Source organism: Heliconius melpomene, chromosome 12 (assembly GCF_056956725.1).
Source record: "Heliconius melpomene rosina isolate 202511_hmr_F chromosome 12, ASM5695672v1, whole genome shotgun sequence".
Taxonomy (NCBI): Eukaryota; Metazoa; Arthropoda; class Insecta; order Lepidoptera; family Nymphalidae; genus Heliconius; species Heliconius melpomene.
Window position 1 is genome coordinate 8,035,520 of NC_140400.1, and position 25,487 is coordinate 8,061,006.

Below are 25,487 nucleotides of genomic sequence, written 5' to 3' on the forward strand. Positions count from 1 at the left end.
AAGGATGTGATTATAATTAATTCCTCCCACTACATTGTCTATAATACATAATTTTTTACTTTTTTTTGTACCCTAGATACAGAGAACTCTGGACCTAAAAATATAGGTATCGAGTAAAAATACTAGTATATTGCCCTTACGCCGCTTTATATACGCATAGCGCATTTCTCTACGTTGCCAAACCATGTATTTGCTGGCGGTCGTGACAAATGCCATCCACCACAGCGACGTCCGGCATCCAAACGGTAAACGCAAGAAATTTAAATATGTTTTTTGTATACAATATATTAGAACAAAATAATAAATATAAAATCATAGTAAAAAAAATGAATAAAATAAATTTATTTTTAATAACAATCAATAGTTATTTTTTTATACATGTTTTTAAAAAATACTCTACGCCACAAAAGTCGGCGGTAACATCAAGAACTCATTCTGAAATTGTACTTGATGAAACTCACCAATAGATGGCGTTAACAGTGAAGTTTTATATTTTATGCTAAATACTTTAAGTGGATAGTTAGGGACTCTACATAGTTAGGGAGGACCCACTCTATAGTGCTTGTTTCGGTTCGTTCAAGTTCCAGTCCAAACACACATATAAATATATTTTTCATACAAATATGTTCTTACTACGAAAAATATACTTTGAACCATGACCGGAGCTATTAAAAGTGTAACTACCTTTTTTTTATTTTTATAACTATTAGGGCTCATTATCATATTAGGGTAAAGAAACAAAACATATAAAGCTCATAGCATTTAATTTTCAAATTTCGACTATTTACAAAACTCTTTTAAGAAACTCAACTATGTTAATATCACTTGATAAGGCACAAATATAAGTACGCATTAACATTATCACTATCATCTGTACAATATAATTATGTAATATACATACATAAAGGGTAGCACATTTTGTACCAAATTGTGTTTTTTGATTACAGTATCAAAGAAAAAAACATAAAAATTATATGTTAAAATAAACCACGTTCAACTGAAATGTAATATAATTAAGGATATAAGATTTTTTCTTCATCATCATCATGTATCTAGCATATAGCAAAGAAAGAATAAGAACAGGATAGGGAAAAATATCATATTTTGAAGACATCATGTTACCCCTTTTACGCCCGAATTCGAGACATTGCATATTGAGTAGTGGAGGTTATCAGAACGGAAATATGGAAATTCCTTTGAGGAAGGTCCAGCTCCTAACTGTCATTGTTAAGTTAAACAAACGGAATCAAACATTTATATGTAGTCACGTCAAGTATTTAAATCTTTTTAAACAATTTGTATATCATAAATTATTGCAGACATTTATATAAATACTACCATATAAATTAAAGAATAAGATATATATGGATATTTCTAATAAATAAAAATGAAAAAAAAAACAAAAACTATTTCAGACAGACGAAATTCTGATAAATCTGATTACTTTACGCCAAAGATTTTAACCATCTTTAAAAAATACAAATATGTTGTAATTAATATCAATAGATTTTTACAAAATCTTCAATATTCTTCTCAAGTTTCATTGGTAAAATAACATATTTAAATTACAATATATAACACGCGGCAAATGACAAGCTAAAGCTAATAATTACTGTATATATATAAATATATATACAGTAATTTGTACAAAATGATCACGCAAAAAACAAGATTATGGAACTTAACAAAACAATCGAAGTAACAGACACCGATGAAGTAGATACGCCGGCGTTAGGATTAATTTTGTTGGCAATTTTGTTTGTAATATTTTTGAATTTATTTGCAAACTTCTCTAATATATCCGATCGAGGTGTAACATCACACGCTGTGTGGCTGATAGCTTTTAAAACTGGAGCAGAAAATATTCTAAAATTGACATCATTTGGGTCTAACTTGCCATACATCCAGATGGGCATTCTGTTGGAAAGAACCCATAGGTTCTCATCATAATCTACTTTTATATCAGTCGGATAAATCATTTTAACATTATCCATATATATTCTTCCTTGGTTCTTCATTAAATATTCCTTATTTGTAGTTCTCCAACATGCCACAGCGTTTAAGTTTACCAAAGAGTAAAAGAGGACACCTGTTTTTGGGTCCACAAACGAAGCGCTTGATTGAGCGTTAGGCCCTCTACTTCCAAGTAATTTAAACGCAGCAAAATTTGCTTCGGCTACGGACACATTTCTCAAATATTCCGTCGAAACGGCAAATTCATTGTAACTCGCCATTGGGTGGAAATATAAAGTACTGAAGTTATCAGGATTTGGTGCTGAAATACCAATACCGAATATTGCATCTGTCCAGCTAAAATTATGCCCTTTGACACTAAAATCACAAGCTAAAGGATCAGGATGGAAGAAATGATGAGTTATTCTCCACGATTCGTTTTTCTCCCAAGAATAAACAACGACAGCCGGTTTCCCCAAATCACCGGCATACGCGTATGTTTTATCACAATCTGTATCTTCAATTGCAATGTTGGCAAAACCAGATTCTTCCTTTACTTGATCCTCTGGAAAAACATATTTTCTGAGAAGAGTATCTGTTTTTAAATCATAAATTAAGATTGAAGGTAGAAATTTCGTAGTGTTATTTTCTAGATTTCCAATTTTGCCATTGTCCAATACCCAAAGACGGTCGCATTTGTCTGCTCTGATTCTGAACGGCGATACAATTTCTGGTTTACCGTCTGGACCTACGGAGTGAGCTGCCCAACTTGGGTACGGAATCAGTTTCGGCGATTTGGTGGAATTATCTGAAAAATTGTACAAAATATATTTTAGAAATCGTGAAGAAGGCATACAGTTTCCCTACTAATAACTAAAAGTTACGAACAGCTCACTAGTTTTTATGGCCCAATCTTAATTGGGCTATAAAAGCCTATTTCTAGAGGGGAAATTTATGTTTATTATACCTACATATGTGCATGTATTACAAATGTGAAAAGTGGAGAACAGTGTGATTTCTACAATTTGACAATTTATCAAGCATATAGCAGGACAGGCGGAGAGAACATAGCGTAGAGATACTCCCTTCACTGCTTTCCCCTAATTCAAAATATTACATGTTCAGTGCCAAAATCGAAGGTAGCGCATCAGAATGGGGAAATGGGAATAATTATTTTCAGCGACTGAGAATGGAGCCCACAATCGTTGCATAATATGAATAAAGAAAAATATACATAAAACAAAAGTAAAAATTTGCGTTATATCAGCTTTCTTATTAGCAATTCTGGTAAATGATCTTGACCCTGGTGACCCGTTTCCAATTTTTTCAATTCGCCCTTTTTCAAGGCATTTTTATCGTGTAGCCATCCGGACTGGTTTTTATAATGTAAAAAGTAATGTTAATACAAAAAGCTGTAAAGATAAAGTAGATTATTTAAAACGAGTTTTATAAAAATGGTATTTTTTATAAAAAATGTTGCAGAAACTATTTGTTTATTGATAGAAAATCTGACATTAGTGGAATTAAATATTGCTTAATAGCTATGTAATTATAAATGTATAATTAATGCAAATTAATTCATTAACTACAGTATTAACTGCAGAGTAGTGTGGAACTACTCCTATTGTTTTATAAACACTATAAACAAGGACTTGTTCTTTTTTTCTATCCCAAGTGTGGAAAAACACTTCAAAAATGTTTAAAGTATTTGTCCTACACTTGTCCTAATTGACTCATTATGCACTAAGAATAATAACAACTAAAATATATTCCAAAAAAATCTAAATTACCTTTTAAATTGACATAATTCAAACTAGCTGGTACACCAGTTCTCCACCTAGGTACTGTTACAAAGAGTCTATCTCCAAATATCTCAAGGCCCATGGGAATGTTATTTTCTGGTATAAAACTTCTACTGTCGATAGCCTGTTGTCGAGCTTCAGGAGTTGGGAATTGGAAGTCCAATTGATTCCACTCATAGATAATATCCAACTGTTCCATACATGTGGTGATGTAGATCAGCTGCAGGAAAATGAGGGTCTTTATACCCCCCATTTTGTTTCTGAAAAAGAATGAAAAGATAGTGTAATATAATAAGTGTTACGTCATTTGTGGGTAGTGAGAATAGTTATTGACCTCGCGCAATGTTACAGCGTCCGACAGTAATCGCAACGGTTATGGGTTCGATTCCCATTCGGTAGTCTGAAGAATTTTTATTTCTTTGCTGTGGTTTTCACCAGACCAAAGAAATAAGAAATAAGTCGCTTTTTAACCGACAACCACCGCATTCAATAATTTCTAAACACACCTTGAAATTCAACAACAAGTTTGCATGTTTCCTTCGGCAATTTTGCACAATGAAATGGCTTAATTGGCATCTAATATCCATTTCATGATATAACATGAAACAAGCATTGAATAACGATATTAGACTCGAGGTTACCACGTAATATTTATAACTAGCTCCGTTTTACGACTATTCATATATTGAAATACATTTTTTTGAACCTTAGGTTAATGCTGTTAGCCTTTTTGGCTTTTGACGACACTGGTTTGGTAGGAGAGAATTTCTCTGTTCGGACTGAATATCTAAGCTTTCTTATTTCTATAGCTTTACGCTTTTTCCCACATCGCAAAACAATTAGAAAAAGCTTAGTGTCAAGACACTCCGCTAAAATAATAATTTAAAAAAAATGTCTTAAATTAAATAATAAAAATAATAAAAAGATTAAATAATATGTATTTAAAGATTTTTTTAATCTTATTTACGTTAATTTAGCAATTCAAGAGACAGATTTAGTTTTTTTATTAATATAACAAATATTTTATAAATAAAATATATAAATGATATAAATATCAATATATTTTATAATTAAATTAATTAAGTTCATTGGAAATAATTGCATAATATTCTTCCCACGCTTTGCTTATATTAATCACTGAAATAATGTAAACATGTCTTTATGTTATTTTATAATACAAGAGGCTATAATGAATATACTGCACGATAGTTATAAAACTTATATAAACACTGTATAGATTTTTTTTTTAATTGTTAATATCTAAAGAAAATTTTACATTTGTCATTTTTCGTTGCTTGCTGAAAACAAAAAATGAAAACAACGATCTATGTAGATTATTCCTAGAGTTTTTGCACATATATGTTCGTATATATATTTTTTTTAATTTTTCGGGGCAAATATTTTATAAACAAAAATTTTGCGGCGGGCACCAAACTATTCTGGGGTGGGCACGGTTCTTACGCCCATGTGCAAACCGTTTACACCCACTAACATGAATTTTTTGAACTTTTGTTTTTTAATATAATTGAAAGATACATCAGTTGTCATGAAAAATCAACTTTTTTTGTTTACCATTAAATCTTATTCTAAAATATCAAATGAATACGTAGGCTCCATACCATATATGGGCTAATAATGTCAGTGTAAATCAATTACACCGTTTATGGTACTGTCGGTAAACTACTTCGTTAGATTAGTGTACGACATTGCCTTCACATTTCTCTTGTTAGTGACTTTGTGAAGTAAATTGCGTTATATAGCAGAGTTTATCTTACGAAAGATATTTTAGAGCAAAAAAGATAAAGATATTAAAAAAATACATATTAAGAAAACTAAAAATCAATATTGAGTTCATCGGCATAGCGCTTGTAAACGCGACAGTTCTAAATTCGATTCTCACTCGAGATATTGTGTTGGTAACAAGACAAAAAGCATCGTTGAGTTACGCCATACAGCGTAAAGCTGAAAAAATATACAGTATATATCTAATATATCTGTTTATATTTTCATAATAGTGAGCAGCTTGCGGCTTCGTTCTCTCAAAGTAACGATTTATTTTTGAAAATATTAATAAATAATCACAATACATTCCCCCAAGTGGGAATCGAACCCACAATCTTGGCGTTTATATAAAAATTATAAATAATTAATAATATTAATGCCCTTAAACAACTACCACAGTACCTAGTCATACTAACAATTCTGTACAAAAATAATGTCATTAAAATTTAAAACAGTAAACGCTATGTGTAATTAATAGAAATAAACTTAAATATGCAAACGGACAAACGATTTCTACTTTCGACTATTCTTATTGTTTGATGAACATACTTGTCTTTTCTAAGAAGTCTCTCAAGAGTGAAGAAGCTTCACTATAAACTCGAAAACATAGTGATTTGTGTTGAGTGGCTGAACTCTACGCCATGTTTCTCCAAGGCAATGCTATTTATTCGTACATATACGATGATTTTAAATGAATTTTTCAAATTAAAAATCTTAGTACTCCGCAAAAGATATTTGAATAAATCAAAATCAAATTAAATCAGCTTCACGCTGTATCCCGCACACAGCAGTGTATGCAGAGGGAACTTAGTGTTTTTTGAACCTAGTAATTTTTGCGTGTTGAGTGCCCCTGCGATATGACTGGCCTCTATAAAGCCTCCCTAAATAAGTGGAATAGGTTCCAACACAAAAAGATTTTTTCAATTCGAACCACTAGTTTCTGAGATTAGTGCTGTCAACCAAACGCTTACGCTTTATAATACTAGTATAGAAATAGATAGTAGAGTGCAAAAGTTGAATATCACGTGCAGCTCATCAAGTATATGAAGATAAAAGGTAAATGGCCTCACACGGATAGTTTCAAGGGTACCGCGAGAGGATATATTAATAACATAGCGTCAAATTAGTTTTTATTAAATAATCTTACGTATATTATTATATAACATAATATTATTATTAATGCAAACGTCAGTTAATTTGTTTGTTACTCTTTAAAACGTGAACTATTCAACCGGTCATCACCAGAAAAAACTCTATTGATAAAAAAGTATCGAAATAATTGGATACAATTGAATGAAGACGGAATACAATTTAACGCTATTTCTATGAAATAAGGTTCCAGGCATAAAGAAGTGACCCTAGAACTAGCCTAAGCTAGACTAGACGCTAGAACCAGAACAAACAACATAAAAATTAAAAACAAAATTGATTTAAAACAGTACCGTGATAATTAATCGATTTACTTAATTACGGATTTGATTTAAGTTTTACATTACTCGCTAGTTAGTTAGGCAACGAGTTGTTCTTGAAAAGGTAGAAAGAATCTAATGTCAACATTCTATTCTTCGTTTTTCACCAGAATTCTTTCTCTGAACCGGGGAATATGAGATTTGAATCCACAATCATCGCATAGAGGCCATTTGTGGCGCAGGAGCACGAAGTGTGACTGTAAAACCGACTGGTTCTGGATTCGATCCCCACTCGAGGAGAAGAAATATTTATTTAGATTTATATTTGCATTTCTTCGTACTGGTGTCGAGGCAAAACGCAGCGTAGAGTTCTACCAACAGTCGTGGCGCAGGAGCACAAAGTGTGACTGTAAAACCGACTGGTTATGGAATCGATCCCCACTCGAGGAGATGAAATATTTATTTAAATGTAGGTATATTTGCATTTCTTCGTACTGGTGTCGAGGCAAAACGCAGCGTAGAGTTCTACTAACTTAACACTAGGTTCCCTCTGTTTTTCCCGGCTCTGTGCGTGAAGCTGATTTTTAATTATCGGATTTATATTCAGAAGCTGACTCAATGTGTCATTATGACCTTAGGACTCGTTGATATAGCAAGTCTCCAATTTTGGATTTTCCTAGATAATTATCTTTACAATTTATTTATTTAAATGTACAACAGAATACATAATGTGCATAACCTTTGAAACTTACTATTCATTTTCTTTTCTACGTGATATTTTAATAGTCACGTAAAATTCATTTACCTACATTTTCATTTTGTATTTCGTGTGCTTAAGGATAATAGAGATTCTTACATTTTAGGGTTATTTAAAGAATAAGAAATGACTTTCCATTTCTTACAAATTATTATATTAATTATTTTATTATTATAATGTAAATAAGTGATTTTTTTTATGATGTCAGATTATATCTTCTTCTTCCTGGCATTAATCCCGGCTATTACCAGGGTCTGCCTTCCTACTCAACGTACTCCACTTTGCACGGTCTTTTGCGTCCTCGGTGGTGAAACCATTGGCTCTCATGTCCTGCATCACGACATCCAACTAGCGCTTCCTTGGGCGTCCGGGTGGTCGCGCCCCAGGAACTGGCATAGCATTTCTGCTGATATAGCATTATATGCCAACTCAAATCTCACAATTAAATATACATTTAAAGTCTAAGCTAGGTACCTAATTTGAATTTTTACATAATTTTCAACGGCACAGTCTTGCAGACGTAACGAATGAACTATTCACAGAATTCACCATATTTATAACCTTTAACAGCCTAGAAATAAGAGCGTTTTTCGTATATCACTATAACAATGGTAAAGATTCGTACGGAATTCTAATTCTCAAGAAGGTTATAACGCATTATGTCATTCGTTTACTGTTTGATTTGTTGGAATTTATGAGTTAACTAACTTTGATCCGCATCTTCACTTGCATTAATAATCTTATATGAAAATTAATATTTTTTTTAGCTTCACCTGTATCCCGCATATAGCGGGTTGCTGCACCTAATGCTGGGAACCTAGCGTTAAGACACTCTGTTCCCATTAAGACACTTCCGATCCCCACTTTACGATGAATTCTGAAGACATTAAGTGTAGAGTTGCGGTACTTAACGCAGCGCTTTGCCTTAGTTTTTGAAATATATGGTTTTCTCATGTGATAATCTAAGAAGAAGAATTCCTGTGCTAAGATCGGCCTCACAATTAATGAGCAAATATAAAGTGAATTAAATATTGTATTAATATATTTAAACTGTAGAAATCCCTAAACAAAAGCAAGTATTTAAGCTAGTATTACAAAAAATCTATGTATAATTGTTATTACTCGTTAGTTAGACGAGGTTATTCGGAATACTTCCGGTGGCCCCAAGCAAGGCCTTGCCTTTCTATCTGTACAATATATGTATATATAAAAACTTTATTTATATAGGGATATAACGTTCTTGCGGAATAAAAAATAATAATTAAACACTCGGGAGTAATATGGTTATGTTTAGTATTTGTTTTTATGCAGTTTTAGACCTTTATTTAATTATTTTTATTAGGTTCACGATGTATCCCAGATATAGTAGGAAGAGAGAAACTGGGAACCCAATGTTAAGATGCTCCTTTCCCCATTAGACACTTCCGCTCTCAACTTTCAGCCGAATAATGGGGCATTGCGTGTTGAGTGGCGGATCTCAATAAAAATATTAAATATTCCATTCCTCGGTATGGGAATCATATCCACCTACGCCAGAACGACCTCTTTAAATATTATTATTTTCAAAATTTCCTATTAGCATAAGCAGCATCACACATTTTATCTGCATACTACGATAGACAGGAGAAATCTAATTTTTCCTCTCAAATATCGGAACACTACGTGTTGAGTGACGGAACTTAACGCCACAATTTCGTCTCACCAAAGCTGACGAATAAATGTAACTTATTATTTGCACCACGATGACCTCAGCGTAGTTAAACTACACCTATAGGAAAAATATGATTTTAACTATTAAAATATATTATTATCATAGATATTTTATGCTTTTAATAGTTCTTTGTTATAAGATTAATGTGAAAACATTAAAATCTTAACATTATTATTGGTTGTAAAGCAGTCAACGCTGATAACTAAAGTCGGTCAGCCGCGAAGACATATAAAATATCTATATGTATATAAATATATTGATATTTATATAACAATTTATTTATAAATAAAATATATAAGCATCTAGCGGCCCGCTCGCGGTTTCACCCGCGTGTACTATGTTATTACTAATTTCTGTTTCCATGAGTACCTACGTCCTATAAGTGACGTCCATGCAAAATTTGAGACTCCTAGCATTTGTAGTAACGAAGTTTCATACAAACTTTCAACCCCAAAAACAACCCCTTAGAAATCGAATATTGCGTATTCCCGTCTTAGCGAGCACCTACGTCCTATAAATAACTCCTATGCAAAATTTGAGATTCCTAGCACTTGTAATTTCGGAGATTTCGTGATGAGTGAGTGACCTTTCGATTTTATATATATAGACAAGTATTGTCCGCGCCATTGAAATGAAATAACTAAAAGTTTGACACATTATCAAAATTACACATTCTAAGTGCCCTTTCGATTAACAATTAACTTTCTTGCCCTTGGCTTTCTATAATAAATGGACTATGGACATAATTATATTTACAACTGGAATCAGCAGTTCCTGAGATTAACGCGTTCAACTAATCAATTTGTACCGTACTTATCAGGGTAGGTAGAGGGAATCTGGGAACCTAGTATAATGTCACCCCGCTTCCATTAAGACACAAGTGTGCAGCGCGACAGATTGTGGGCTCGATTTTCATTTGAAGAATGTTATATGTGAATTTTTCATTTCTTTGCTCTGGTATCGAAGCGCGGCGTTAAGTTCCGCCACTCAACACGCAATGCCTTTAGAATTTCATAGGAAAAAGTAATTTCGTTCTTACGGTGCAACAAATTTTGTAACAAAACATTACACGTTTGTATGAAAAACAGGTAGCAAAGTCGATTTCTCTATTTAATCAGTCTAATTAGATTTATGTATACAGTAAATAACGAATTAAGTCTTATTACACGGTTTTATTTAGCTCAACCCGTTTGTTTATTTGTTTGTTTGGGTCAAATTTAGTAATTGAAATTTAACCCTCTTCCCGTTAACCGATTGATCTGAAATTTGGTATACGCCTTTGATTCTGGTGACAATACAATTATCCATATTCAATATTATTGTGAATCCAAGATGGCCGCCGCTACAAGATGGCGGACAACTTAGTTTGTTGTTTAATTCGCGGGTAGGCGTGAAAAAAGTGAACAGCTGTTAGAAAAGCTCTGTATTTATTTTTTTATATTTTATTTTATTTACAAGTATTTTAAACTTCTATATGTGCTAGTGAAACTAAGTACCTAAAGCTAGTGTTGTCCTATATTGAGTTTTTACAATTAATAATAAAATAACTTCATATTCAACAATGGATGCTATTAAGGAGTCCATCACTGCTATGGCTGACATGTTTAACGCCAGGATGAACGAATTTCAACAAGATCTGAACAAAACTTCATCACCAGTGACCGTGACAACAATTGCTGCAGATTTTACTTCTTTTAAAAAGTTCATCCACACTGCGCTTAGTACGTTACAAAAACAAGTTGAACTACTGAATCTGGAGGTTGACCGTATGGAGATGTCGAGGAGACGTAAAACACTACTTTTCCATGGTGTAGGTGAGAGTAAGACAGAAGATGTTGAGGCACTGGTTACAAATATTGTGGCGGATGACCTTGACCTTCCTAATTTTTCTACAACATGCATCAGGTCAGCGTATCGTCTTGGTCGCTTAAACGGAGAGAAACCTCGGCCAGTACTGGTTAAATTTGCAACTCCGCAGATGCGTCACAATGTTTGGACCGCTAAATCTAAACTTAAGGGTTCAGGTATCACAATATCTGAATTTCTAACGAAAAATCGTCATGGTGTATTTATGCTGGCTAGGCAACGATTTGGTGTGGGGAAATGTTGGACACGGGATGGCCTCATTCACATAATTGCTCCAAATGGTTTGCGTTACCGAGTGGAGTGTAATGCTGATCTCCAGGAAGTGCCTGTCGCTTCAACTAAGTCACCACCTACAAAGCAAGGGACTGTGGTTGCTAAAAGCACCGACAAAGACAATAAAGTGGTTGTTCAAAGGTGTAAACGAGTGACCAAGAAATAACTTGTATAGTGACTATACCACTCAAATTATTTGTTTTGCCTTTACTTCAGATTTTTTTTTTTTTTTTACAACTTATGTACACTTTAACAATATTATTAACTAATTGATTACTTATTTTTCTTCCCTATTTTTTTAATTTTTTTTTATAGTAGATTTTGCTTATATTATGTTATATTTTTTATTATTTTTTTAGGTTATTTATATAAACAACCTATACATATGTATTGTTGTCATTAATCTTCTATTTTTTTCTAATACTTTTGTTTCTTTTTTTATCTCTTTTTATTGTTACAATTTTTATAATTACAATATTTTTCTTATGTAATTCTGCTATTTCTTTTGTGATAGGGAAATTGTAAGTAGTTATAATTTTTCGTTTTGTGTACTTGTTTAAGTTATTATTAATCTCTCCTTGCAACTGGCGGGTACTTAACTAGTCAATCAGTAAATCTATTATACAAATATTTATTTATTTCTACTTTCGTTATTTATTATTGATTTATTTTTATTTTATTCATATATCTTATTTTATATTTATAATTCTTATTTATTTTAATATTTATATTTGTCTTATATATTTTATATATATATATTTTTTTTTATAAAAACATATATGGTATATACTAATAAGTTATGGCTAATAGTAATGATGAACCTGACGATTCTTTTTTGTCCCTTTCTTCCTCTCCTAGTGGATCGAGTAGTACAGACAGCTTTCTCAGTATTCCCACATTAAGTGACACCATTGATAGCAATTTCTCAGACGTTCTGAAAAACTTTAATGTCATTCATATTAATGCACAAAGTATTCCTGCACACTATCCAGATCTTCTTACTTCCTTTAACAATAAAAATATTCATGCAATATTGGTATCAGAGTCATGGTTAAAGCCATGTCTGCAATCGGTTTGTTACTCGCTCCCGGGGTTTCATTTGATTCGTAACGATCGTATTGGCCGCTCCGGAGGCGGAGTTGCTATATACTTACGCTCCCACATTGCCTTTAATATAGTTGACCAGTCGCAGCACCAAACAGGTGGTGGCCCAGAACATCTTTTCATAGAGGTAATTTTTTCACACACAAGGGTCTTGCTCGGAGTTTACTATAGTCCAAACCTTACGATCGATTACTTTCCATCTCTTGAAACCCTGTTGGAGCGTCTGAAGCCATTGTACAACCACACAATTTTAATGGGCGATTTTAACACATGCCTATTAAAAGATGATTATCGTGCCTCCCGTCTAAAGTCAGTGGTTACTGGTGCCAATTTGCATATACTTCCTCTCGCTGCTACGCACAATTTTCCAAATAGCTTACCCTCACTTCTCGATTTAGCTTTCGTATCTTCTATTAATCATGTTGAAAAACACGGTCAATATCCTGCTCTGGCTTTCTCTTACCATGATCTTATTTACATATCGTACAAGATTAAACCTCCTAAGGCCAAATCAAGAATTCTTCTGCGACGCAATTTTCGTGGTATAGACTGGAACCTACTGCGGAGAGACGCAGCTGCAATCAACTGGAGCGATATTTCAAATTTTAAAACAATTGACGAACAAGTTAGTACTTTTAACTCCTTACTGTTGCATCTTTACGATTGTCATGCTCCTCTACGTCCTGTTCGGATGAGACATCTTCCTGCTCCCTGGCTTACTGAGGATATAAAAGACCTGCAAAAAAAGAAAAATATGGCAAAATTACGCTACAGATCAAATCCCTCTGACCAAAATCAACGTAAATATAACAAAGCCAGAAATCACTGCAATAGGGTGTGTCGAGACTACCAACGACGCCATATTCATAAATCTATAGTCGAAGAAGATGATTCTGCTAGAGTATGGAAATTTCTTGAATCCATAGGAGTAGGTAAAGCACGCAGAAGCGTTAATCCTCAGAATATAGACTTAAATAAGCTCAATAAACATTTCTCTTCTTCAAGTAACATTAATGATACTGACAAGCAAAAAACACTCAAACATATCACTGCTTTTACCTCTTCTAACGCTCCTAACTTCTTCTTTAGTCAACTTACGGAAAGTGATGTTAAGAAGAATATTGTGGCTATCAGCTCTGACGCCGTTGGAGCAGACGCTGTGAGTCGTAATATGATCATCCCTATTCTTGATATCATTTGTCCTATCCTGACTTCCATGCTTAATTTCTCCCTTGAGTCCTGTGAATTTCCTTCAGCATGGAAAGAAGCTCAAATTCTTCCTTTACCTAAAAAGAATAATCCCACTTGCGATAGCGATTACCGTCCAATTTCAATTCTTCCTTTCTTATCCAAAGTCCTCGAACGCCTGGTGCAAAGTCAACTCACATACTTCCTTTCAAAGCATAACCTTCTCAATTCTTTGCAATCCGGTTTTCGTCCTGGTCATAGTACGACTACAGCACTCATAAAAATAACTGACGACATCCGTACTGCTATGGATACACAACAGGTCACGGTGTTAGTGTTGCTAGATTTTAGCAATGCTTTTGGCACTGTAGATTTTGACTTTATGCTTGCCACCTTAGCTTCTTTTAACATATCTCCTAACGTAATTGACTGGTTTCACAATTACCTGCATGGACGCCGTCAACGTATTCGAATAAATGATTCGTACTCGGACTGGTCTTCAGTCAATGCTGGCGTTCCGCAGGGTGGCGTGTTGTCTCCTCTTTTATTTTCACTTTTTATTAATAATATTTCCCAACATATCTCTTCTCTCTACCACCTATATGCAGATGATCTACAAATTTATTGCCATTCCAAAGTGTCTGAACTACCTGCGGCGATAAATTTCTTAAATAACAATTTATTGACTATATCTAACTGGAGTAAGACTTTTGGACTGCAGTTAAATCCAATTAAGACTCAAGTAACAATCATCGGTAGTCCAAAGCTTATGTCTAGATTTAATACGTCCTCTTTACCTCCTATACTATTGAACGGACAAACAATACCGTACAGTAAGACTGTTAAAAATCTTGGCATTATTATTGACCAAAATATGTCTTGGGATCCACAGATTAGTGAGGTGAGCAGGAAGATGTTTGCTTCGACTGGTTATCTTTTAAGATTGCGTAATTTTCTGCCTATACCAACAAAAATTGCGTTAGCACAGTCTCTCCTTATACCAATTCTTGATTACGCTGACTCATGTTACCCTGACTTAAAAGAAGAGCAACTTAATAAGCTTGAGCGGCTACAAAATCTTGCGATTCGGTTCATCTTTGGATTAAAAAAGTATGACCACGTCTCAGAGTTTCGAACTAAGCTCAAGTGGCTCCCAATCCGACTTCGCAGGAATACTCGTATTCTACATCTTCTTTACTGTGTACTGTTTGATCCATTGACCCCACCTTATCTAAAAGAGCGTTTTGAATTTTTGGGGCGATCCCACTCACGACACTTGCGCTCAAATCATAACTTAACACTGAAAATTCCTTCACATTCTTCTTCCTTCCTTAGCAATTCTTTTACAATTACATCTTCCCGACTCTGGAATGATTTACCATTGAATATTAGACGGGCAAAATCATTACCTATTTTTAAACGTTTATTAAAACAATATTTTCTTACTTTCTGAGCTTCTTATCTTTTATTTATTTACATTTTGTTTATACTGTAAGCTATATATGTGTACTATGAATGTATGTATGTATGTATGTTTGTATGTATGTATATGTATGTATTTATGTATATATGTATGGATATGTTTATATATGAATATATATATATATTTTATTATTTTTATGTATTTTATTAAATTTATTATTCACACCCCCAACCCTTTCCTACGCTTAACGTCCTATGCCTTAAGGTTGCCTGGAAGAGATCGCTGTTTTAGCGATAAGGCCGCCTCTTGTACATTTCTTTCTGATCTTGTTTCCTTTTCTTGTGTTATATTTTTGGGTGTACAATAAAGAATATTATTATTATTATTATTATTATTATTAGTTTTTTTCAATCCCATCAATATGGGTATCAAATGAAAGGGCTTGTCAATTAGAATTCAGTGGACTATACAAAATCAAAATCCAAGATGGCCAACACTACAAGATGGCGGACAAGTTAGTTTTTTTCAATCCTATCAATACGGGTATCAAATGAAAGGGCTTGTCAAGTAGAATTCAGTGGACTACACAAAATCAAAATCCAAGATGGCCGCCGCTACAAGATGGCGGACAAGTTAGTTTTTTTCGATCCCATCAATATGGGTATCAAATGAAAGGGCTTGTCAAGTAGAATTCAGGGCACTATACAAAATCAAAATCAAAGATGGCCACTGCTACAAAATGGCGGATAATGTAGTTTTCAATCCCATCAATATGGGTATCAAAATAAAGGGCTTGGTAAGTATAATACAGTATACTATACACAATTACAATATGAATCTCCCACCTAAGTCAAGATCTGGTATCCTGTCGAGGACTGTGTGGCTATAGGGTGCCTAAAAATGAGACGTCGCTAGGGGTACACCACCCAAGGTAAAAGGTAAAAGCGCGCCGAGAACTGTATGGCACTAGGTGGATAAAAATGATATGTCGTTAGCGTTTTCCCCTCAAGATTCAGGCACATCTTGTTGTACATAGCCTTGCTCCTCTATTGGACCTCTGGGGGGACGATCGTAACATTCTCCATTAACCTTGCAATAATGAGGCACTCAACGAATTGAATAGTAGGAGAAATAAAAACTAAAAACTTAAAAATAAAAAAGTAAAAAAAAAATTTTAAGTTAAACGGTTTTATATTGCAGATAAATGTACTAAAAAATAAAAAATAATTTCATGGAAATTATGATTACTAAAATAAAATCGTGGGGCACGTCCAATATCTACAATCGAAAGACATGGCATGAGACTTCACCCACCTAGTGGTAAGTAGAAAGTGTCCCTACGATTTTATTTTAGTAATCATAATTTCCATGAAATTATTTTTTATTTTTTAGTACATTTATCTGCAATATAAAACCGTTTAACTTAAAATTTTTTTTTTACTTTTTTATTTTGATGAAGAGTTTGCCAATCACAGTAAATATTTTATTTCTCTTACGTACGTAAGTACTTCTTGTGAGTACCGACTTCTGCCCTGTATGTAGCAGGGCAGCCAGGAAGAAAGTAGTGTTAGGACACTTCATTTCCCATTTTCCACTAAATTTTCGAATCATTTCCCATTTTCCTCTAAATTTTCCTTCCATCCTTTTCTCATTGGCCACTAAATTTTCGAATCATTTGCGGTGGTTCACGAAACTTAACAACGCGCGAGTATAGAAAATAAAATATAAGATTGAAAAATGAAAAATATAAAACTATTGAATTTTCACTTTTCTACTTAGTTCATTTCTTATTTACCTATAATATATTTACATTTTCTATTATTTATCTTAACCCTATAGTCGTGTATTTAATGTGTATAGCAGAATAGGCAGAGAGGACCTAGTGTTAAGACACTCCTTTCCCCTAATTTCAATACACTGCGTTTTAAATGACGAAAAATAGTATATTTGTAAAAACAAATGTATGTACATATGTTTAAATACAAATATTTCTTCAATTCAAACCGTAACCGCACTCATGTCGTCAGACACTGTCTGCAGCGCTAATATAGCGTAAAAATATTCTTAATTCTATACAATAAATGCAAGAGTAAATAAATGGATGGTATAAGAGTATATATATATATATATATATATATATATATATATATATATATACAATTTACATGAGGTTATAAAGCTACACTTGAAAATGGCAAGACATGCATCTTAATTGCATTTAGATGAAATGCCATAAAATCTAACTTTTATGTTTTTGTTTTTCTATATATATATTACTTTTATAAAGCTGAAGGAACTACTGGTTCGAATTAAAAAGTTATTTTAGTGTCTCAATGCACCTATAGTGATATAGTCGGCTTAACTCTGAGATCAATCTTGAGAGCAATCTAGAGATACTATTTTCATTCATGCATTATAATCTATGGTCTTAGAATATGTTATACTCATACAAAACTGTTGGTTATTTTACCTTGACCAAGGAGGCGAAACCGCAAGTAAAAGTTAGTGTTATATATATGTATTATGTAAATAGGTTCCGTTTGCCCTTGATATAGCTTGAGGTCGGAACTCGGAACCCTGCGCATGGCACGTGTGAGGTTAACGTAAATCAGAATGGGATAATTGAATAGGTAATGTGACATTTGTCAGTGAAGGTGAAAAAACAAGGCGTTGATTGAAAGTGCGGTCACATTGCTTTAGATTTTTTCAAGAACAGGTTGTAGTCTATGAGACTTCTTCTTAATTCATTCTGCGCCGTATTCCTCATTGTTGAAGGTCAAAACACTAAGGACCTGGTAGAGAAGCTGACGTGCTGCTTTGATGTCCTCATGTTTTCAGCTTACTATGAAGCTTCAGTTATGAGTAGCCCATCAACCTCTTTGACGACGCCAGACTGTCTGCTAGGTGGTCAGCCCAGGACTTTTACCATTAAATTTAAAGTTTCCTTATACTTTTAAACTCGATTACGAGAAAAATGTCGATTGAATAATAAGAAACATATTCATGGTAAATGCAATTAAATTTATACAATTAAAATAAAGCCTTGAAATAATCATTAAAGTGACCTATTGATTGACATTTTCTTATTATTAACATTTAAAAGTTTTTGTTTTTAGGCTTCACACTGTGTCCAGGAACCCAGTGGTAAGGCCCTCCATTCTCCATTTTCCGCCCAACTTTTTGAAACTCAAAGGCCAGTGCCTAGGAACAGTGTCTCAACACTATGCTCCTTTTGTCTATGCTGCGAAAACAAAGATATAATATGAAAATATGTATTTCAAATTAGGGCAACTTGAACAAATATTCTAGTTATTTATCGTAATAAAGCGAACGATTAAAATTCCAGTCCAAACCTGCGCTGCGTAAGTTTTTTTTATGATACCTACCTCGTTTTAAAATCGAGTTTTGCCCGCAAAAGTCACTTTCAACTTCATTATAATTATTTTTGGTCTGTATATTTATGTAATACGTATTATGATTGTAAAAATAAAATGTTTTTATAACATGTTTTGGCCGTTGTGGCCTTGTGACTGGACACCATGGTCATGGGTTGTATCCCAACTTGGGGAATGAATTATTTTTTTTCTTTTTTTTTTTTATCTTTGTATATTTGTATCTTATATTTGTATCTTGCAGTGTCTCGGATTCGGGCGAACAGCGAAGAACAGAATCGGCTTAACATTAGATTCTCTCTGCTTATCCTTGCCTTAAAAACAATAATCAGTGACAGTATTAACTACATTTATTTTCATTTTATTTTAAATTTTATTTTTATTCATTTAAGTAAATAAACTTCACAATTCTTGCCGTATAACAGGGTAGACAACTGGGCACCTAATGTTAACTCCGTTCACCACATTCCCCACAATTTTCTAAACATGTGTTTTCTAAACAGTGTTGAGTAGCGGAATTCAACGCCGCACTTATTTAGTTACCAGAGAGAAACAAAAATAACTCATTCTCTCTCCTGGGAATCGAACCAACAACCATCGCGTTTACAGTAAAACTCTGTATCGCTGTACTACGACGGCCTCATATACTCTATACTATATCATCCATACCTATATTATAAATTCGAAAGTAACTCTGTCTGTCTGTCTGTCTGTCTGTCTGTCTTTTACGCAATCAGGGCCAAACCGCTAATTTAATTGTGATAAAATACTCATACAGAGATACTTGAGGGTCTCGGGATGAACATAGGATACTTTTTTTTCTCATATTTGTCATATTTTCAATATATACCAATATATTAAAATACTTATTAATTTGACATGTAATTTATTCCGCCATGTTAATAACAACCGCCGTTGCTAAGCAACGGTTTGCAAAGTTTGTTGTTAGAAAACGTCACCCAAAATGAGCTTGCTTAACGCATCTCTCTATTGATAACTGAAAATAATTTCATAAATATATTTAATAAACATTCGCATAGTTCAAGCGGGCGTAGCCGCGTTCGGGTCCACTAGTATATAATATATATTTTATATATACCGTATAAATACCTATACATAGATATGGCTATGGACTATATATGAGTATTTACTCTTGAAGGCGCGGTCAGGCGGAGTGCCGTGACCTACAAAATAAGAACACTTACTCAATCTAGAGGCCGTTGTTTAATATTGATAGTATAAAAAAAATAATTAAATTAGAGTAAGATTTTTATTTGAATGTTCTATTTATTAATATTGACAGGTTAGGTTTTTCTCTGTATCTATATATATAAAATCGAAAGGTCACTAACTCATCACGAAATCTCAGAAACTACAAGTGCTAGGAATCTCAAATTTACTTGAGAATAAATAAAATAAGTAAAAAATAAAAAATATAATTTACTGGACTTACTTATAGGACGTAGGTGCTCGCTAAGACGGGAATTTGCAATATTCGACTTCTAAGGGGTTGTTTTTGGGGTCGAAAGTTTGTATGAAACTTCGTTACTACAAATGCTATGATTCTCAAATTTTGCATAGACGTCACTAGGACGTAGTCATGGAGACAGAAATTAATAATAACATAGTTCACACGGGTGAAATCGCGAGCGGACCGCTAGTGTTATATATTGGCACAATCTACTATAAATAAGGCCAGTTGTAGACACGACAGTTCTGGATTCCAATCCTCATTCGAGGAAATGAAATAAGTATTTAATATTTTCATTTATTCGCTCTGGTGTAGAGGTAAAGCGCGGCGTTGAGTTTCGCAACTCAATGCTTTGACTCCAGAATTCGGTGAAGAAGTGGAGAACGAAATATTTTTAAAATTTACTAAGATTCATCCAGTGTCAAGACACTCGGTGCTCCGCTTACTGACCAAAGTCAAGGCTAGTCTTACCTAAAGAGAGACATTGAAGATAATTAATTTCTCCAAAAGGAAATTGAACCCACAACCCGTCGCGTTTTACAATCGACGCTTGTGCCTCTGCGTCACGACTGACCTCATTGCTATTATTATAAAACCTAAGTAAATTGAATGGATTTTTATATTTAAATCTTAAACAAACTGAAAATGCGTGTTCTTAGTGCGGGATACAGCGTGAAGATAAAAAATAACCATGCAAGGCAAGTTCCATGTAAATATGACTCATATGTTTTCAATAAATATACGCGACTGGCACAAGTATATTACAGTTTTATAAATAAAAAACGTATTGTTAATGAAAATTTATGTCAGATTATTCTGTGTATACTGTAGTCTGAAAATTCCATTGTGTAATGTCTACAATACTATACACTCTATAGGCTGATTTTATACGCGATGGTTTTAGGTTCAATCCCTTCAACACCCAATGCCTCCAGAACTCCTCGGAAAATGGGGAACGGAGTGTCTTAACACTAGGTTCCCTCTGCCTGCTGTGTACAGGATATATCGTGAAGCTGATTTAATTACTAGTAAGTGATTGACAACGCACAACCCTCAACTAAAACAACTTCTCGTATAAAACGTAAATTTGACCTGTAAATTCCTCAGGGAGTGTATGAGCTACAAGAGAATAAACAAAGTTTTTTTTATGGAAAGGACCGGGCAAACAAACGTAGGGGTAGCTAGTGGTAACTTGGTAAGTGAGCTCCGCCGCCCACAACCCCATGAAACACCTGGGAACTACAAGTGCGTTGGCGGCCTTTAAGATTTTTTTTTCGAACTTGAGGTTAATGCTATATATAGCCCTATAGGCTTTTACAGCGGCATCGGGTGGGTAAGGAAGCGGGTAAACTGTCCCTGAAAAATTTGCAAGCACTATATGGCTGCTTGTGAGGATGCCGACGGCGATAAAGAGTTAGGAGAGGAGCCTTGCGGGACTTAAACCTCGATTTGTAGTTGTCGAACGAACTGAGAAGGTTTAAGATGGAGACAGTTGCGCTTTTTAAAGGTATCCATGTCCTATGGCCCCGAAGACTTTGCTGAAGGATTCCATAGGTGCGTGGTGAAGTTTCGAGTTGATCTCATTAAATAAATTAGATAATATTAATTTAGGCGTGACTCATAGAAAAGCATTTCTCAATATAATAAAAATAAATCGTCCATATAAGCGTACTAAGCATGCAATTTTTAATGTCGAACAAATATTTAAAGTATAGAAATAATATATTTAATTAAACACATGTTTCTTAATTATACACAAGTGGTTTATTATATTATATTTCGAAATATATGTAAATTAGCCTTATTTGAGCTTTATGTAGTTATGCGTAATTATGTTGCAGTGGATCAGTATGTATGGTACCTACATGCGACGGTTGGGAATTTGATTCTCACTTGAAGAATATTTTTCCGTTGAACGGAAATCGAACCCACGACTCTCCCTATAAAACACGCAATGGTTGCTTGTTCGATATTTATCTACTAATAGCTTCACGCTGTATTCCGCACACAGCAGGGTATACAAAGGGATCCTGGTAACGTATTCCCCATTAAGGCGCTTCCAATCGCCTCTTTCGTCAAATTCTTGAGGCTTCGCCTGTTGAATGGCGGAAGTCAACGCCGCCCTTTGCCTCATTACCAGAGCGAGGATATGAAAATAGTAGAGCAATGCCGTCGTGGTATAGAGGCAGATCCTTCCAACTAGGGGGAATGAAAATACTCACTATATTGCAGACTTTTTGACATCTAATTGTTATAAACATGGACCTAGAGTTTAAAACACTCAACGTCCATGTTTATAATTAAGTTTTCTCCGCCTACTCTGACATGCTTGAGAAATGTGAATCTAAACCAAATTCTTACATTTCTAGGTACAGTGTCATAAAATCACATGTATTTAAGTAAACTACACTATAAATTTGTATACTTAGTTATTATGTTTACAAAGAAAATAATACCTGCACGATGTCGTGCTATACTAATTTACATATTGACTATATTGATTTCCTATGGTAATGTAAGAAGATCATAATAAGATAACTAAATGCATAATAAAAATGAGGCTTTCATGGCGCAGCGGCGCAAAGGTTAAAGGCGAGGGTTATGGGTTCAATTCCTACTCGTTTTTTTACTCATTACAGTTACTATGGGCTAAATGTGATTTATCACTAATTTCTCTTTTATAAAATGTACGTTTTACGTAAAAAATTAAATCTTATTGTAATAAAATTAACAACATAATATTAGTCATGCAGCTTGCTATGTAGTATGGATGTAGGTACAATAAGAAAAGCAATTGTTATTGTAAACAATTGTCCATTTAAGAATGTATTGGCTTGTCACGAATAACAAGCAAATTCTTTATTTTCTGATATAAGTAAAAAATTTTAATGTGGTTTATTTTCTGGCACATTATTTAGTGTAAAAACACTTCTTTTCTCATAAGTTGGCTCAAATTATGCACAATTTTATATAGCTACTAGGTTTTTCTTACGGCTTCGCTCGCGTGGTCAGATGGCTAGCATTGATAGCATCTATGTATCAGGACGATTAATGTGATGCCCTCTAACCCTTTAGCCTTAATAAACGATCACGTTAATATCATAAAAAGAACCTATTGGAACTAGTAGTTTCCGAGATTATCGCATCCAACCAAACAAACTGCTCAGGTTTACAATATTAGTAGATGTAAATCATAATTTACCTAATTTTAAGTACTTAATTCATACATATGTAGAATATAAAATGATTTTATAGAGGCCTTACGACCTTATTTTAGTGACACCTACGTTTGTGTTTCTTATATCTACATACCTATAAACGGTAAACATGCATAGTTTAGCCATATAAATGTTATTATCAAATAATTAACTTGCGTAATAAGCTGATAACTGTAAACATGTAGATTCAATTCTTGTTCAATGCTTTTTTTTTGGAATCATTTAATTGGACTCTTAACCCGCAATGCCTCCAGAAGTCGGCGGAAAGTGGGAAAAGGAGTATCTTAAAAAGGTTCCTTCCTCCTACCCTGCTGTGTGCGGTATACAGCATGAAGCTGATTTAATTTTTTTATTATTTAATTTGACATTATAATTTTTGTCATTTGTTTTACACGCAATGTCTCAAAAATTGGGCGAAATGTTGGGAACGTAGTGTACCAGTTTCCTATTATCCTAGTTTACACATAAAAAAATAAACTCTTTTTTATTTTTACGTGGCAGGATCTTATATTATACCTACTTCGATATAAAATATTCAAAGCACAAATTGAGTAAAACAAGAAGTTAAAGCGAAATACCCATATCCTATAATTTTGAGACCAATAAATAATAAAGTTACCTTTAAGTTTATACTATTGAAAGTAAGCTTGAGTCACCGATAATTATCTGATCACTTCTCACAGTAATTTACAAACAGGATCATTACAAGGCTAAAAATATAATTAATTGTAATGACGAGATTTTTCTATTTTTATATATGTACTAACGACACGCTCGCGGCTTCGCCCGGCTGAACTACACAATTATTTATTTACTAAATTCCTCTCATCCTTTAATTACATTATCACTAATTTCAGACAATTTAATTTAAAAATTGTATCATTTTTGTGGAACTAAATATAAATTGATTAAAACAAACAAAGGTTAAGGAAAGCTTCCCAAAATACTATAGTGCAAAACTGCTTAAATACAAAAATGCACTTAAATTGTCGTTTTTGCACAGACAAACAGACAAAAATTATTAAAAATCATTGTTTTGGGTTCTATTATATAGATACATGCCCCCATCAGTAGGTTTTTCAATTATCTTTCATACACAAACAGCGATCAGTTACAATTTTATTATATGTTTGTTTAGCAATTATAGCTAAAATACACAAGGCACGAATAGAGTCAGATCAAAAGTTAAAAGGTAATTCCCATATCCTATAATTATGAGGTCATTTATAAAGTTTAGTTATCATTAACTTTGAACCATTAATAGTGAGTTTGACTCACCGATCATTTTCTGGTCACTTCTCACAGTAATTTACAAACAGTATAATTACAAGGCTAAAGCTATAATTAATTGTAATGCAAAGATTTTTCTATTATTTTTTTTTATATATTCTTATAACAGCAGTAGGTAAAAAGTTTTGAGTTGTTTTGAGACACTGTGTTCTTCATTATCCACCCAGATTCGTACGCTGTTTAGTATTGCTACACTCCGTTCCCCAATTTTCACTTTACATATTTTCGGTCACACCCTGTATATGATAGAGCGACGACGGCGTCAAAAAAACAATCGTTACTAATCCTCCGTTACTAATTGAGACGCATCATTTTAAGTCTAACACCAATTACTTACGTTTGAGTTTTATAAAGCGTAAAAATATGAAAGTGCAATGCATATAAATGATCTGTGGTAACCATTAGGTGTTAAAAGAAAAAAGAAATTGTAGGTTTAATTAGTAATTACACTTTTATGCTCCGCAAAAAACATAATATATAAATTTACAATTAAAAAAGAATATATTAACTTTTATTAATTTAATTTATATATATAAAATAATATATTTGGCTGTATACATTAAAACCTAAGTCAAAACTTGTTAAGAACTACTTGTACATATATAATAAAAAAAATCAACCAAACCATATCACTACGTATTAAATCAAGACCTACATACTTAGGCTTTACCTAAGCTAAGTTTATAACTAAATATTACTATATTTACAACTATTCTATATAAAATAGTATTATTTAATAGTACTTACCGTATTTTGTATGGCAAATAAGCTTATATTAACACTATAACACTATAAAACACTTGCAAGCGTTTGGGAGCGCTGACGTGAACTGAACCGGCTCCTTGATC

General features: G+C 33.4%; 1 protein-coding gene across 2 annotated transcripts; it reads right to left on the reverse strand.

Moving 5' to 3' along the window:
• Positions 1–747: 747 nt before the first annotated feature.
• yellow-b (L-dopachrome tautomerase yellow-b) lies at positions 748–25,487 on the reverse strand. Of its 2 annotated transcripts, none has more exons than XM_085194259.1 (3): positions 25,387–25,487; positions 3,744–4,015; positions 748–2,761 (listed from the first exon to the last, which is right to left on the reverse strand). In XM_085194259.1, exons 2-3 carry the CDS (start codon positions 4,006–4,008, stop codon positions 1,656–1,658), a joined length of 1,371 nt encoding a protein of 456 aa, XP_085050385.1. In that variant the 5' UTR covers positions 4,009–4,015; positions 25,387–25,487; the 3' UTR covers positions 748–1,655. The 2 variants fall into 2 exon arrangements, with proteins under 2 accessions (XP_085050385.1, XP_085050384.1); XM_085194258.1 differs by lacking the exon at positions 25,387–25,487 and adding an exon at positions 19,771–19,793.

Bases quoted from the DNA above. Each gene is read 5' to 3' on its own strand.
- yellow-b (XM_085194258.1), bottom strand. The intron at 2,762-3,743 runs GTAATTTAGATT...ACAATTTTTCAG, and splicing joins GAATTATGTCAATTTAAAAG to ATAATTCCACCAAATCGCCG.